Source organism: Tachypleus tridentatus, chromosome 7, assembly GCF_004210375.1.
Source record: "Tachypleus tridentatus isolate NWPU-2018 chromosome 7, ASM421037v1, whole genome shotgun sequence".
In the NCBI taxonomy this organism is placed as follows: domain Eukaryota; kingdom Metazoa; phylum Arthropoda; class Merostomata; order Xiphosura; family Limulidae; genus Tachypleus; species Tachypleus tridentatus.
Window position 1 is genome coordinate 137,766,599 of NC_134831.1, and position 18,044 is coordinate 137,784,642.

General features: G+C 36.1%; 1 protein-coding gene across 7 annotated transcripts in view; it reads left to right on the plus strand.

Moving 5' to 3' along the window:
• The window catches only part of LOC143256699 (protein king tubby 1-like), an 81,315-nt gene that overhangs the window by 17,158 nt on the left and 46,113 nt on the right, over nt 1-18,044 (plus strand). The window contains exon 1 of one of the 7 annotated variants that reach the window (XM_076514254.1): nt 17,651-17,794. The exons of the other annotated variants lie outside the window; for them this stretch is intronic. Coding sequence (XP_076370369.1) covers nt 17,768-17,794 — 27 coding nt within the window. The 5' untranslated portion in view covers nt 17,651-17,767. Of the gene's footprint in view, nt 1-17,650; nt 17,795-18,044 lie in introns of those variants that run through there. 7 annotated transcript variants of the gene reach the window in all.

Here is an 18,044-nt window from a genome sequence, read left to right on the forward strand (position 1 = left end):
TCTTATCCTGGAGTAAAACCTGCTTCAGGCTTATCCTGGAGTAAAACCTGCTTCAGTTAGCCAAGAATCGAAAACTGGATCGAAAATTCACATTTCATCAAGACAATGACCCGAAACACTAGAACAAAGCCACACTGGAGTTGTTCTGAATAAAAACGAAAGTGAATGTGCTGGAGTGGCTTAGTCAAAGTTCTGACTTAAATCCAATGAAAATCTTATGAGAGATTTTGAAGATTTCAGCCCATCAGCGATCCCTAATGAACTTGTCAGAATTGGAGCAGTTTTTTCAGGAAAACGGGCAAAAAGTACACCATCCCACTATACAAAGATGGTTGAGACCTATTCAAAAATATGTACAGCAACAAAGTGCTTCCACTACACATTGAAAACGTATGCAATCAGCAAAGTTTAATTTATATAGGTTCTTTGCTAAGATTCAACATTTTTCACACATAGCACTGTTAAAATTGATCATTAGTTTATAATAAAAACAAATTCATTAAAAATATTTACATTATTTGCATTTCATCAAAATGTGACACTATTGGTAGGTGGTGAATATCTTTACAAAGCACAGTACATGTGTGTAAGATCTGATTCGGGTTCAAAATTCTAGTTCCATTTCATTGATCTGTTTCTACCACCATTCAGAGGATTACCGTATAAATTGTTGGTTCTGTTCAGAGCTTCAAAAGTAACTACACGTTGATTTTTTTATAGATTTGATTATTTTAAGCACAAAGCTAGCCACTGGGCTGTTTATAACGTTTATAAGCTGAACCATCGAAAAGGGGTGAGAGGAGTAGAGAATTGTATTTCGTAAATAACAAATAGAAATAAAGTGAATTTATGTGTTTTCCTGTGTAAGATCTTTTCAGAACTTACTGAAGACCTACTCAACATCTGTTCAGAATGTCATATATTTTAATGAGTGAAGTTTTTAAACTGTTTCTCTGTACACAAATCATTACCTGACGATAAAACACCCTTTTAAATAACGCTTCTTACTTTTAAATAAAATGAGTGAAATTCGCTTTGTTTCGAGAGCTGGTTTTTCAGCCATGTCTATAGTTTTCACAATACACTTGACGAACCCGTATTTTCTGTGTCCATTCTCGATTTTGTAAGCAGATATAAAACAAACTCGCAGGTACACTTATATACGATCTGCTTGATTAACTTGGCATAAATATATATCAAAACAAAATAAATTGTTGAAACTTGCTTTCTCTTATTAGTAATGTATAGGCCCAACATGGCCATATATTTAAGGTGTTCTACTCGTTATCTGAAGGCCACGGGTTTGATTCCCCGACCCACCAAACATGCTCGCCTTTTCAGGCGTGGGGGCATTATAAAGTTACGTCAATCCCGCTATTCGTTGGTAAGAGTAGCCCAAGAGTTGGCGGTGGGTGATAGCTAGCTGCCTTCCTCATAGTCTATCACTGCTAAATTAGGGACAACTAATGCAGATATCACTCGTGTAGCTTTACACGACAAGTTAACCTAGTAATCCAATCCAGGAAAAAAAAATATTTTTGCCTACCTACTTCCAGATGACACTCATTGTAATAGTGGTTGTAACCATCTTTTACTTGAGTGTTTGAACTTCAATTCGTATCCCTAGAGAATACAAGAGTACGTGTATCTATAGATATGAGAAGGTTAAAGCTTTCGTATCTAATCTCCCAGAAGAATCGTACACAGGCACTATGACAACTAATTTAAGCTTATTTGTAAGATCACAAGTATATGTGTATAGTTTGTGCCTGTGAGAAACTCTTGATGTTAGCAGTTTTTAACTTAACCTGGTTATATGTGCCTAAACGTGGGTCTAATGAACAGTTTGCGAGTGTTTTTTTTCAGTGCGTACGGACCAGTATGGGTATTTTATTCGGGGTTGGGGGGGTGGAATGAAAAATATCCTTTCGTATTTTATTTCAAACTGAGTACAAAATGGAGTTTTTTTTTCTTGTTTCCTTCTCTTTTCTTTTGTGGAGAAAACATGCATTATTCAAAACTTGTTATATGTATTATATCTGGCATGAAGTAGATGCTTACTTACTAAGCATCTCCATGCCTGAGACTGTTCTGTACCTGTCACTGAGATACGAGAATTCTACAAAGATTCGTGTTATGGGGTTCCGGAATGAATATTTAAATAAATGTAATGTATAAAAGGTTGAGCGAACGGAAAGTAAAGTTTATTTTCACGTACGAGTAGATCGGAAGAAAGAATTTATCATTCATTACGAATATCCAGTTAGCTTTTGCGATCAAAGATGTGATGCAAATTTACTGCTAGTGAAGTGTATTTATTTTCCTTATGATACTGAGCGTTCAGCTATTTTCATGAATTTTATTTTTCTAAAGATTATACGATGAAAAAAGAATGTGATTTTTGAGAAGAAAAAAGGAAAGTTGATGCTAATTCACAGAATATTCCGATATGAAAGTATGATAAAGTTACATTTATTATATATTGGCAGTTGGTGTTGTCAGTTCGATTGGCACATTACACACATTAAAGTAGTAGTTCAAAGATTCCTAAATTCAGTTATGGTCGTCACAAAACCATGTGTAATTGTTGAATCACAAGCATTGAGAACTTGTACCATTTATATTCAATAGAGAGACAAGGAAAGGAAATATAAGCTAACAAAATTTATATGCAAAATTAACTACTGAGTTATTGTATATTCTCTACTGTTGGGGCAGTTAAATCCCGTTATAGGACACACTCGCCTTTTTAGCCATGGGGGGTTATACTATGACAGTGAGTCCCACTTTTTTTTTATATAAAAAGTTCCATGGGTGGTGTTGATTATGTCTTCCCTTTAGTTTATCATATAAAAGCAGGAAGGCTAACGCAGATAGCCCTCGACTAGCTTTTTGTGAAAGTTAACAAATAAACATCAGTCAAATAAATCTGTACCATGGTTTAGTTTCACAAGTAGGTGTGTAGCAAATAAATTTGTACCCTGGTTTAGTTTCACAAGTAGGTGTGTAGCAAATAAATTTGTACCATGGATTAGTTTCACAAGTAGGTGTGTAGCAAATACATTTGTACCATGGATTAGTTTCACAAGTAGGTGTGTAGCAAATACATTTGTACCATGGATTAGTTTCACAAGTAGGTGTGTAGCAAATACATTTGTACCATGGATTAGTTTCACAAGTAGGTGTGTAGCAAATACATTTGTACCATGGTTTAGTTTCACAAGTAGGTGTGTAGCAAATAAATCTGTACCATGGTTTAGTTTCACAAGTAGGTGTGTAGTTGTCCAAGCAAAAGAAAACTCTGGACAAGATTGAAAAATACGTTTCTGATAACTAATAATTTATGATTTTAAAGGATCTGTATGTATGAGGGTTTCGTATTATGTAACCACATTAGAGTATCTGCTGTTTTCATCGAGGAGAATCGAACCCCTGAGTTGTAAATTCGTAGTCTTATCACTACAACACTGATATTTGCGTAAATAAAAAAAAATATGAAGATAATACATTAATTTAACTCGTGGCGATGTAAACACCACGTGGTTATCACGCCTGTTTCATCCTGTGTGTTGTTGCTTTTTCTTTTTACATGTAAACATTTTTTTCGATGAGACATGAATACTGTGATTAATAATTACTAGCATGAACCATAGGTCAACGTTTTTTGTAGTTAAAGATAATTTCCAGGATTTATGAAAAAGCCGAATGTACAAATCAAACAGATTTTATTTTTTATTGGTGTTTGTTGGCGAATTATTGATTTCATTTCATTAAATAAAATGGCAATTTCATTTAAATACAAATTTATTAGCCTAATATTAATAACCTTTCAAGTTGCTCTGGGGCCTATTAGGCCCCACTTTTCGTAGGAGTGTTAAATATGGGCACGGGAGGTATTGTAGAACCAGATTTTTATCCGGGGCTTCAGAACTAAACTACATTATTCAGTGTTAATGTGTTGTTTACTATTTTGCCAGAGACCCAGCAAGGCCAGATGGGTTAAGACGTTCAACTCGTAATCTGAGGGTCATGGGTTCGAATCCTCGTTGCACCAAACATGCTCGCTCTTTCAGCTGTGGGGGCGTCATAATGTAACGGTCAATCCCACTATTCATTGGTAAAAGAGTAGCTCAAGAGTTGTCGGTGAGTGGTGATGACTAGCTGTCTTTCACCTAAACTTACACTGCCAGATTATGGAAGGCTAGCACATATAGCCCTCGAGTAGCTTTGCGCAAAATTCAAAACAAACAAACTATTTTGCCTTCCTACCCACCAACCCAGTAGCACAACAGAATCTTTATGAACTCTCACATCTAGAAACAGGCTTTCGATACCCGTAGCCCATTGTTTATTCTAAACAAACAAGTTTACTATTTTAATGGATATCAAAATGGCGATACTGATGAACCACACTTCTTCAGAGGTAAAAATTCTTTGTTTATGCCATAAGCTCGTGGGCTTAAAGCTTTTTTGGATTGTGATACCCACGATGGGTATAATTCGGATAGTCCAGTTTACAGCTTTAGGATTAAATGGGAACTCGCTTTTTATTTACTATTAAACATTTTCATCGAGAAAACTAATCATCATAAGTCGTCCAAATTATGTATTTTCTGTTCCAGTTTTATAAACCAAATTCGACATCGTAATGCTGGCTTGGTTAATACATTTTACGTCATTGACAATTACATTATTATTTAGCAAACTTCCGTCTTCTCATAAAATAAAATTATTCTTTAGTCATCATAATAATGATAAAGAACGACATCATTGTGAACCCGAAGGCTTATAACACTAGGGTCCATGTTTGAATACCTGTGACGGGTACAACACAGGTAGCCCATTTATAGCTTTGTGTTTAATTACAAACAAATCGACTTAAGTCTTGAATAGCCTCAGCTATTATTGACTCACTGTCTGAAGACAAGGCTAAATAACATACAGTAAATTAGTCATAATTGAACTTTAGTGCATAAAATATTCTTTGGTTAATTAAATAAGCATGAAAATCCTCACCGTTGTCTGATAGGAGGAAAAAACAAACAAAAAGAGAACACTTGAGTTATGCTTTTTCTTGTGGCCGAATTCTCAAATTTCAGAAAGTTTCATTTGTGACTAAATTAGGATTTCTAACGTATTCCATATTTAAGAATTCGTGCATCAGTGCCTTGCAAACAGTATAGGAACATTGACTGATGAAAATGTCGCCACTTGAACTCCATTAGCGTAAAGTAAGAGCTCAATTTGAGGTAACGATGCAATAATGTTTCACCTCTTCAGTTACTGATGACATTCTATGTGATGACTTCCTCTTTATAAGCTTTGTAAAGTCCATTAACTTTGTGTGGATTATGACTGCCCTGGTAATCCAAAGGCACTGAAGGTCATGTCTGTGAATAATGTAACATAAATTCCTATTCGTATTTGTACTTTGCGGAGAAACTAGTATGATGATTGGACACCTTTAACCTGGCATGTTGGTAACCATTGCAGACAAGGGTGGTAATTCTTATCAGACTAAGGTGCTGATGGGAATTACCACCCTTGTTCATCTTGACATTTTTTCTTGACTTATCAGATGCATAACTTGACATAAATATGTTGGTAAAACTTTTGCTACATTCTCTGCACTATGTATGAAATATTGTATCACCATCAGGATGGTAATAAAATTCTCTAATTTTTACTAAACAGTTAAGTAGATGTAGTTCCATGTGTCACGTTACAAATATTGTTTAGACAGCTAATGGTCCGCTTGGCTTTAAACCTTGAGGGAAGCTTGAGAACAAGATATTGTGTTGTTTTTATAGACCTAAACCCGTGTGAGTTATCTTGTTTACAGTTTGAATGAAGGTTTCTATATTAACAGCAGGCTATTCAACTTTCTTCACTCCCTTCAGTATGTGAAGGCAGCTGGTTTTAGAGTAATCTGTTTTTCCCTGACTTCCCATGTTTTATTGACGCAGCTAAACACGTTTCTTTCATCGCAACGAAACTTCTTGCCTAATTTGTTTTTACAATTGTGGAATAGAGAAGTTTCGATATCGCAAATCCTGTAATACAGCCATGGGGTTTAGGAGTAGCCTGCCATTGCATACCTTCATTCTTCGACTGAATCCCCAAAACAGGAATATGACTTTTAACTTCTATAGTCATAGAGTACAGGAACGACCAGGAGGCGAGATGATTCGTTATGCATAGGTCACAAAAACCATCTTTATATTAGAGTATGTTAGAACCATGAAATGATATTCAGTTGGCCATAGTACGCATCACCGAAATATCGTTCTGAAAGATTATTAAAATCAATACTGCCGATTGAATGTTTGAAGCATATATATATATACATATATTATTTCATATTTTAAACTGAGTTAATAAGTTGCAAATAGCGTAAGAAAAGTGAAAAATGTTTCTTTTGTATTATGTAAAAAAGTTATATAATGAAATTCTTTATTTTAAATAGACTAGATAAGTTAACTTTGGTTTCCAGGAAATTTAAAGTTTGAAAGACTCTCCCATTGTCATATGTTTTATGAAAATCCATTTATCCTTTTGACTTTAGCTGCGAAGGCAGGTTGTAATGCGTTAGAAACTATATTTTCTTTAGGTTCATTTTACGTTACTTGGGTCTCTTTGTTCCTACATAGAAGAATTATGATGGACACTAAAGTTGATTAGATATGAATACGCATGCGTATTTAAGCGTGAGATGGGTACCATATAGTCGTCAAGCTCGAATGCTTTACTTAACAGCCATTACATATTCCAATATTTCATCTCGCTTCTTCTGGTTATCTCCATTACCAGATGCTACTTAGAGTAAAGGCTTAAGCAATCTAAGCTGTTAATAATGTACGTCTACATTAACTACAAATTTATTGAGTATTGTCGTTTCAACCCTCTTCGATAATAATAGTGTAATCACGTTTTTGACACGGCAGTTTCAAGTTTTTCATCGAAATTTCTTCATGAAAAAAAAGAAAATTAAATGGAAAGAGAAATCTTCCTGGAATTATGAGAACAATAATTTTTTCTCTAAAGTTATTTAACAGGATTCACTAATTTGACTTGCAGCATTAGAATGAAGAGATTGGATGTATTAATAGGTTTCATCATAAAATGCTCTTCCATTCCTAAATGTGTTGCAAACTTCTATTAAGTGAAGTTTCATTTAGAGATAAATTAGAAATGGGAATATCTTATGTTAGATCAAATTATTTTATTTACCACAATGGATATCTTTTATAATTTTAATGTTTGTCAATAAAAATAAAAATTAACTAACTGAAGAAAATGGAAGAACACTGAAATCAAACGAATGTACATCCTCATTTATTTTGTTTTTTGAATGACATTACGTCTTTTAATCTCAACACGACGTGTTGTGGTCTTTTTTTTTATGTATTCCAGGTGGTTAGAGCGCTGAACTCGAAATATGAGGGTCGTTTTCTTATACTACATTTTCTTTCAGACAAACCTTTAGGGCAGATGTCTCCCTTTTTCATTCAGAATGGACTAGAGGGACTTGCTGTCTCTCCAAAGTCAGTAAAGAAGCTTTGTTCTGATGACATATTGGCGGAAACATCTACATTTCAACAGGAAACATTTCTGAAACCTGCCGATAAAATCACCTTTCGGCAGTTTAATTTGTACAGAAATGATAGTCTGTGTGATGGACGAGTGTTTGGAGGGGTGGCACTGTTGGTTGATCAGTTTCTTACACTGTCTTCGCCACTTGACACACCCTTGGAGGCCATAGTCATTCATGTTTTCTTGGACCGTACCATCACTGTTTCTTCTCTCTACTTGTCACCTGGAGAAACCTATGGTCAATCAGCCCTTGATGTTCTCATTGAACAGTTGCTTCTCCCTTTTTTAATCCTGGGGACCCTTAATGGACATTATCCCCTCTGGGAAAGTGCTGAACCTAATGGGAGGGGTCGCTCCATAGAGTGTATGCTCTCTAGTCACAACCTTTCTCTTTTCAGTACTGGTTCTTATACTTATTTTCATGCACCTTGTCTGTCCTTTATTGCTCTTGATCTCTTAATTTGCTCCCCTTCACTATTCTTCCATTCTTCATGGAGGGTTGACAATAATCCATGAGGCAGTGATCATTTTCCTATAATTTTGAGAGAGACTGGCCGTAGTCGATGCCACCCGATCCGCGTGCCCTGGTGGAAGCTGGATCAAGCAAACTGACCCTCTTTCACTGCTCTCCCAGAACTTGATCTTTTCATCGTCTGCAAGCCATCAATAGACGACTATATGGTAGCAGTAACTGACTTATTATACAGGCAGCTGCTGATTATATTCCTAAAACATCGACATGTTTTCCACGATATTCTCGTCCATGGTGGAATCCTGCCTGTCACATGGCACGGAAGGCTATAAACGGGCCTCGGATACTTTTCATAGGTATCCCATACTCTCGCACTGCATTGCTTTCCAGCTGGCTCCTGCATATGCTCGGTGAGTCAGACGTTAAAATCAGAAAGGATTCTTGGATTAAGTTAATAACCAGCATATCAAAGTCATATGGAACAAGATTCTGAAGGTCAGTGGGCAATATAACTCTGTCCCCTCTCGATCTTGTTCACTGATGGTCAGGAAGTAGCTGATACCCGGAGCATTGCCGATACTCTAGGTGAAAGATTTTGCCAGGTATCTAGCACTTCTGCTTCTTCCTCCACCTTCTTATTTATCAAGACTTGGGCAGAGCAATCACCTCTTTCCTTTCGAGCTAATTGTCTCTGTGACTATAGTCGTCCCTTTACACTGGTGGAACTGAAACTGGTCCTTCATCAGTCTGGCAGTACATCGGTCGGACCTCATGATGTACACTATGAAATGCTGCGCCATCTATATACTGCTTCTCTTGCTATTCTTCTGATTGGTTTTAACCAGATCTGGCAGGAGAATAGTTTTCCTGATGCCTTACTCTAAGCCTGGGAAGGATCCCAAGATTCCTTCAAACTACCGTCCAATTGCTTTGACGAGCTGTCTGTAAGACCTTAGAGAGGATGGTTAATGCTCGTCCTGTTTGGTTCCTTAAATCAAACAATCTTCTCTCGCGTCCACCCTGTGTGGGCTCTGACAACAGCGCTCCACCATGGATCACCTGATTCGACTTGAAACGTCAATCAGAGAAGCCTTTCTCAAACGACATCTTTTATCAATATTCTTTGACATTGAGAAATCGTATGATACAACATGGACGTATGGCATTTTGCAAGAACTCCATTTACATGGGTTACATAGCCATTTGCCAATTTTTATTTAATTTTTTTAATGCAAGAGATTCTGAGTTCGTGTGGGGTCGACACTTCCCATTCTTTTCTACAGGAACTTGGAGTCCGTCAGGGCTGTGTTTTGAGTGACATATTTTTCAGTATAAAGATTAATGCCATCACTGAACAACTCTCTTACTATTGCAAACGGGGTCTATGTAGACGACTTTCACATCTCATGTCAGTCGTCAAATATTAGGCATATTGAGCGGCAGTTACAGACTGCCCTTAATCGTTTACTGAAGTGGACGACAACAAATGGTTTCCATTTCTTTCTCTCTAAAACCGTTTGGATGCACTTTTCCGCCAACAGGGTATTTATCTTGATCCCGAACTCCGTATCGGTGAAATTGTGCTGTCTGTGGTCCCTGAGAGAAAGTTCTTGAGGCTTATATTTGACCATAATCTGACCTTTATACCACACATCAAGCAGCTACGAGTCAAATGTACAAGGGCATTGAATATCTTCTGTGCCCTCTCTTCGACCTCTTGGGAAGCAGATTGATGTTCTATACTAAAGGTATATCGTTTTCTTATTCGATCAAAACCAGACCATAAATCACTGGTTTCTGGCTCTGCCAGGACCTCGGCCTTAAAGATGCTGAATGGTATTCATCATCAGGGGACTGGGGCTTTCAGCACTTCCCTTGTTCAGAGCTTATACACAGTCTCACGAATTTCCTTTGCACCTGTCTTTACTGTATGCTTTGAAACTTTGTTCCTTACCAAAGCATCCTTCATGGGGTTGTGTTTTCCTTCCTATGTGGGCCGTACTTTTTCAGAACAGATGATCTGCCATTGCTCCTTTTGGTCTTCGTATCCAGGCGCAGTTGGATGACTTGGGTCTGTCCTTGCATAACATTGCTGTATCCACTGGTCAGCTCATTCCACGATGACTTATTACAGTCCCAAAATAGGACATATCTTTAAGTCATCTGAGAAAAGCAGACACTCCCGATTGGAAATACTGTCTGTTATTTGCTGAACATCTATCGAACTATCCTTCCGTTCCTATTTATACAGATGGTTCGAAATCAGATGATTCTGTGTGCTCTGCCATGGTTTGTTGTGGTTCGGTGGTTGCATTCAGAATCCTCTCTACAGCTTCTGTGTTCACTACTGGCTCTGGAATCGCTTCATGTTAGTTCTCACCCTGTTCTCGCCGATATTCAAAACCGACTGGCCCATTTCTCTTTAACATCCACTTTCATCTGGTTTTTCTGGATACCAAGTCACGTTGGTACTCGCAGGAACGATCTCGCCGACACCACAATTAAATTTATCTCTTCTGGGATTATCTGTGCTGTGTCTGTTCCATACATAGACTATGGTCCTGTATTCAGGGTTCAGCTCCGTGCCAGTTGGCAGTCGACTTGGAGTGAGCAACGTGAAAACAAGATATTCTAAATAAAATTCTCTATTGGACTTTGGCCGTCTTGCTTCCGTAACGACCAGAAAGAGGAAGTTGTTCTAATTGGACTACGCATTGGTCACAGTTTTTTAACTCATTGTTTTCTTTTATCTGCGGCTGATGCACCAATGTGTAGTCTGTGTAACACTCAGGTCACAATAACCCACATATTACTGTCTTGCCGTCGTTATGACTCTCAACGATGGCACCATTTTAAACACATTTTGTCCCAAGGTTTATCCATAATGTTAGACAGTGTTATTGGTGATGGTGACACTGCCCACCTAAGAAATGTTTTTAGTTTTTTAAAGGCCATTAACCTTTTTAATTCTATTTAAGTCTTGTAATTTATACATTAGACTTTTTTTAATGTGATTGCCTTTTAAGAATCAAAGTACATCTAGTTCGATTTGAAGTAAAAAAAACAACGTCCATAATATCAAATAACTTGAAACCAGGAGTGGAAAGGCCAACTTAAGGTGACTATTGCTGATTTTTGAACTTGCCCGTTAGTCATCCTGGCAAGTTATGATAATTACAATTATGCTACAGAAAGTCCTTTTATAACTTATATTACTGTAGTTTTTTTCTTACTACTGTAAACTAGATATAAAAATTGGGTTTAATGCTATTTATGTTTTTAAATCAAATATTAAACTTTTGTTTTGTTTCTTTATTTCCTTTTATGAATTTTAATAATTTTGCTTTAACTTTTTTACCGGTTGTTTGGCGCAGCTAGCCTTTTTGTTAACATTTCAAAATTAGAACTGACTATGTCTGAATCTTCTTTGAGCCACCTGTTTATCCAGTTTTGTTTTATCGCATATGGAATGGTTTAAGTTGAAAACACCAGAATTAGGAATGGGACCTTTTTAATGCTGTTCCTAATGAAAATGTTTTAAATGTTTATTGCGTGTTCGCATCGCAATAAAAGATTCAGTCCAGGCTGTTTAGCCATGTGTCATGTAATCTAATGTTGAGGTTAGAAATACCATGAAATACACAGAAGTGAATTATTTTATGACTTTAACGTTAGTGTTTTGAGAGTTTTGTGTATTCGTATCTGGCTCAAAACCGAAAATTCTATCTAGCAGCCATTTGCATTCAATTGTATATAGCACTTTTTGCATCTGTTTTGTTTTTTGTTGGGGCCCCGCATAGACAGGTGGTTAAGGCGCTCGACTTGCAATCTGAGGGCTACGGGTTCGAATCCCCATCCCACAGAGCATGCTCGCCCTTTCAGCCGTGGGGCGTTACAGTGTGTCGTTCAATCCCACTCTTCGTTGGTAAAAGAATAGCCCAAGTGCTCATGGCTAGCTGCTTTCACTCTAGTCTTACAATGCTAAATTAGGGACAACTAGCGCAGATAGCCCTCGTGTAGCTTTGTCGCACTGTTCGTTTACATCATTCGTCAATAGGTAGCTTTTGTAAACCATAAATAATTAATTGTTGAAATGAAAAACAGTCATATAACTTCAAAGACGTATTTTTACCAGTTATGGAAAAGGTAAAGAAACGTAATGTTCAGGTACACCATATTAAGTTGGAATTACATGTAAGATAAAGTTCTAGATGAGGGTGGATTTTTAAAAGAAATTATACATCCTATTAATGCGACTTTTATAGCTGGATAAAATTGCAAATTTGTATTGGAATCAGAATGGAATGTACACTAAGCGCACGTGTAATTGTAAAAGCAATACGAAACAAGTATTGCAATAAGCACGTGATAATGTATTAAATTTTACACACGTGACGTTAAAGAACAAGTAGCTACGTTATTTGATTTATTTCTGTAGCCACTCAGCACGTGTTTGAGCGCTTGAAAACCAACATTAAGAAAAAACGATTAACAGGAAGCCGTCGCGAGTGACGATTAACTTGTGTTGTCCGTAAGCATATTTACGGATTCACGTGTAGAAATGACGTTATTTACCCTGTCTCAAGTGTCACATGTGGCAGTGACATCAATTATCCTGTCGCTAGCGCATTAGACATACTTTCAACGATTGTGCCCGTGCTACTGGACCCCAAGCTTCAAGAGAACAATAACTTTACCGACCTCTACTTAAGTAGAGTTATAGGGAGTTAGGATAAAGTTCAGTGAAATGACAGAGTAATCCAATGAATAGGTGCTAGTGATCACGATTCAAGAACATACTGCAAGTCTAAAAGTTTCTACTTTAAAAAAGTGTCTTTTTGTACTTAAGCACAAAGCTACACAAAGGGCTATCTTTGCTCTGCCTACCACTGGTATCGAAACCTGGTTTCTAGTATTGTATGTCCGTAGATGTACAGCTGTGCCACTGTGGGGGGAAGGTAAGAAAAATGATTGTGAGCATGTTTCTTGAGATCCACCATATTAACATATTTGTTACTTTGTTTCTAGTATTTTCCAACGCTCCCTTTTCTAACTCATGAGGCCTGGTAAGGCCACGTGGCTAGGACGCTCGACTCACAATCTGATAAACTCGGGTTCGAATTCCCTCATATCAAACACGCCCGCCCTTTCAGCCATGGAGGCGTTATAATGTACGGTCAATTCCACTATTCGTTGTGAAAGAGTATCCCAAGAGTTGGAAGCGGGTGGTGATGACTAGCTGCCTTCCCTCTTGTTTTTCACTGCTGAATCAGGGATGGCTAGCGCAGATAGCCCTCATGTAGCTTTGCGCGAAATTCAAAACAAATCCAAGTTTATAAATTAGGATCAAAAATCCAGCAAGAGAGTGGTTGAATGAGTTAAAGAGACAATATACAAACATGCTAATCAGTGATATGTGCCGGTCGTCGTATACATACAAATCAGTGGTTTTTCAAAGCAAACGCAGCCCACGAATGTAACATTTAGCCAGTTTGAAATCGGTTGCATATCTTGATGTGTTTCTGTATTAAATAATGCTTAGTAAGTCACAACGACCAACCACTTCCACTCTAAGAGAACGAAATTTAAAATATAGTATCACAAATTTTTTTTCATAATTAAGCTGTATTTGCAATGTTAACGGTTGTGGACACTGAACATTTGTTATATTAATACAGTTTTATCCTAATAACGAAGAAAGTTTTGTTGTGTTACTTAATTGTAATTTCGTTTTTCCATCATGGATGTGGTAACTGTGACCCACAAAACTCCACAGCTTCTTCTCATCGTTATAGAAAGATCGATTTTCCCCCCATAATTTTTACATAATATGTTGCATCATATTAAGAAAGTTTGAGTTTTTGTGTTAAACCGCTACAAGTTTTACAGAAAATTGTAAAATCAATTATTTTCAGTGTACAATGTGTAGGAGACCCTAGTAATATCAACGGTAGGGATATTGGAGGTCCTGCAATCGACAAAACAATGATCCCATAAACCGTTTGGTGGAGAAATTGTTCAGAAAAATCTGTTTGAAATTCTGATGTAGTTCATCATTAGTTCCAAGTTAAGGGATACATTTGGACAGGAGTATCCCGACACAGTGTTGAACAGTTCATGTAATATAAGTTTTGTTTGACAGTATCGCTCCTGACAACGTAATAAAATGATCCATAAGTTTTGTATAGAAAAAATTAAAATAAAATAATTATTACGACTTTAAAGTTTAAATAACGTTCAAAGTAAATTCTAGAAGGTTAATCAGAGACTTTTAGGCATGTTTCTCCGTAAAATTAAGTACTTTGTCATATAGTAATTTGGGGTATCTCAGTGGCTTAGCGGTAACTGTGAAGGCTTACAACGTTAAAATATCAGCTTTTATAACCGTGATGAGCACAACATAGCCTGTTGTGTAGCTTTATGTTTAACAACAAACAAACCATAAAAATCGACTTTTCAAAAAGTTTTTAGGAAATTTATAGAAAGCTATTCAAAGAATCTGCCTTAGCTGTCCCTTTATTTGAAATGATATACTGAAGGGGAAGCAACTAGTCAACAGTACTCACCGACATAGACTATTTAGACATTGTGATTAGTATCATGTTAGTAATAGCCGCACTTCTAACTTACTGTATATTAGATCAAATATTAAAGATATTTTAAACGTACAGAAGGTAAGGAATACAAATATACACAGGAATAGTATGCAGGAAGTAGCAGCAATAAAAGTATCCAAACACACCTTCCCTTAAATCCTAGCTATAAAACCAATTTAAAGAGAAGAAACTCCACTTGTGTATCCTGATTTAAAACGCATTGTGATAGGAAAGTTAGTTCTTTTGTTTGCCTTGATATACCTTTCATAATTATAATTATGGCTAAAATACGCTGGTTTATTGGTTGGGATCCCGCTGTTACCGGCATATTCGTTTCTAACTCTAGTTACATTTAAGAAATATTTTAAATTTCTAAATAACACCAAGAAAAAACATTATCCAAGTTAAGGATTTAGTTAACCAATACTCTTCATTTGTTTTAAGGATGTTATTAGTATTTCTTTCTGTCTGTGCATCTATATGTATTTCACTCCTGTATGCAGATCAGTAGTTACCTGCATCCATTTATTGTATGCTCTCGAAGAAGAATTCGCCAAGGCTTTATTGTATATGATGCATTTTAATGTTTTAGAATTAAAAGTAAAATAGTATTAGATATTTAACAGATTTATTGTTGTACATTTGTTCTAGTGCCTACGTTTGTTCCTGAATAGTTTTCTTTCGTGTTTTTGTTGTTTTTTGCCTGTGATGTATATTCTCAAGTGTTTTGCGCTAGTCTCGCCTGCCCTTGAAAATTGTATAAAATCAACAATACTTGAGCGTCCGTATGCATAAAAGCAGTGTAACACTCAACAATACTTGTTTGACCGTCACATTATACACCCCAAAGCGCGACGCGGGCGATATTGTCGCAATTTCTACAAACTCTCATGATTTTTACAAACTCTCATGATTTTTTATAAATAGCGGCGAGTCGAGAGACAGAGGAAGAGAATATTAATGGATAGCTGTAGTCAGTACGTTATAGGCCTAGGAAGCTATAATTGTAACTAGTATCTATTAATCAGAAAACTACAGAATTTGACCAGAATTGTTATAGGTTTCGAACATTACAAACCGTCTAACTTCAGTGAATTACTCATGACGTTATTATTTCCACGAAGACATTAAATATCTTCGCTGAAAGGAGTCAGCTTGTACCCAGTGTGAGGCCAGCCAAGAAAAAGACAGCCCTAACTTAGGCAAGGCGTAACAATATATAATCAGAGTTAATTTGCTCGTCTTGGACCTGGACCATCGATAAAATATTCAGTTCTAGACCGGATATAGGACTCGGTGTAGTTTGTAAGTTTATAAAACCCTTGTATATAAACCATTGCATCATTTGTAATAATTACTAGTAATAACTGTTATTATATTTTTTTTTTAGTTGGAAATTTAAATAGATTTGTGTTTAAAAAAAAAAAGGAAAATTGTGTGTATCACTCTTGTTGGCAAATAATATAAGTTTAATACATATTAACACGTAATTAACTACTAAATTCAAATTTCCGGTTATTTGAAATAGTAATACATAACGTACGTAATATAACAAATTGGAGACTCATCCGAAATAAATTAAATACGTAACAAAGAAAAAGCTATTCTTCATAATACTCTCATTAGACTATTGCGTGATGGTTTGAACATGTAGCATCTGTTATGTAACGAAAAATTGAAAGCTTTTCTTCTAATGTATGTTTTGTTTTCATTCTGAAAACGTTTCTTTTTTGCTTTCCTACACGTACGTAAACCAGTTAAGAAAAAAGAACTTTGCTGGCGCTTTTAAAAATTAGCATATTCCTTAATTAGGATAAATGTAAATCATGATTCTAAATCGCTCGCTAACGCTCCGCACTGTTTGGTCTGGGTTGCGTTATAAGAGTTATTGTAAAACCCATTACTCATTTATAATGGTCCAAGTATTGACGGTGGTTGCTGTTTAGTTTTCTTGCCTTTTATTTAGTCTATCAACCTAAATCTAGGAACAGCTAGTACAGATAGCCTTTGTTTAGCTTTCTGCGGCTATCCGAAAACAAACGCAAATGACTGACAAAACACAACTTTACTGAAAAAGGTTCATTAGTTTGTGAGCTAAAAGTGATAAACAAAACACGGTTGTTTTGTAAAGATGTTCCTCATATCGTGAAATAAACGATAGAGTAAAACAGTTGCTCTGAAAAGGCGCTCTTTACTTCGTGAAATAAACATAACAAAGAAAAGACAACTTCTCTGAAACGATGCTCATTACTTCGATAAATAAACATGATATAAAACACAACTGCTCTGAAAGGATGTTCTTTTCTTCGTTAAACATGATACAGAAAACACAACTGTCTTAAAATTATGCTCTTTACTTCGATAAATAAACATGATATAAAAACACAACTGTTCTGAAAGGATGTTCTTTTCTTCGTTAAATAAACAAAACAAACATTGCTATGAAAAGATGCTCTTATCTTTGTTAAATAAGATGATTCGGAAAACTCGACTGTTCTTGAAAACGCGTTGATTACTTGGTGAAATTAACACGAATCGTCGAAAAACCATTTTTAAAATGACGAGGTTTAAAGGTATTAATAACACTGTTTTACTTATGATGTTGGAAACGTGATAATATGCATTTCAGTATGAAAGTTTTAATATCGAACTTCGGTATTTGGTAGTCTTCTCTATTTGTAACATTTTTAAGATGGCTAGTAATTCTTTTTATTTACAAAAAAAGGAATTGGTATAGCTTGAAATTCTCCAATGTCCTTAGAATATCGTTCTAAGAGCATATAGTATGCGTTACGCGTGAACACTTTAGTTGAACTCTGTTATATCAATATGAAAAAAAAAAAGGGGGGAGGAACTCATGAAATGCGCCAGCTGAAACTTTTCCTTTCACACCTCGCGCAGCACGCAGGACTTATAACAAGCTCTGGCTCCTCCTTCAAACTATGTAGTAAGGGCAACTGGAAACGTTCTCTGAAGCTAGCTGCAAAGATTTTTTTTCTTTCACTAAATATCTTGGTGTATATACTGCCAAAATATTTACAGGTTGTGTTCAAATTGTTGTATAGTTTGAGTTCGGATTGTTGTACACGAAGTATCTTGACTAATCATGATGCCTTTGTTGCTGCTAACAATGGTAGGCTGTTATGTATTGTTATTACAATTATAAACATTGCATTAATAATTTAAAGATACTTTAATACTTTAGTAAATATACACTTTAGACGTAGAATATATGGACTTTTCTTTCAATGATATAATTGGGCATCAACATGTAAGGACAGCGTGTCTTATCTTTTTAACATGCTAAATCATGGTGTAGAGATCTTTAACTAAGCAGCATTTGGAAATTGGCATTTTCATCCATGGCTTTGCAGCCAAAGTTC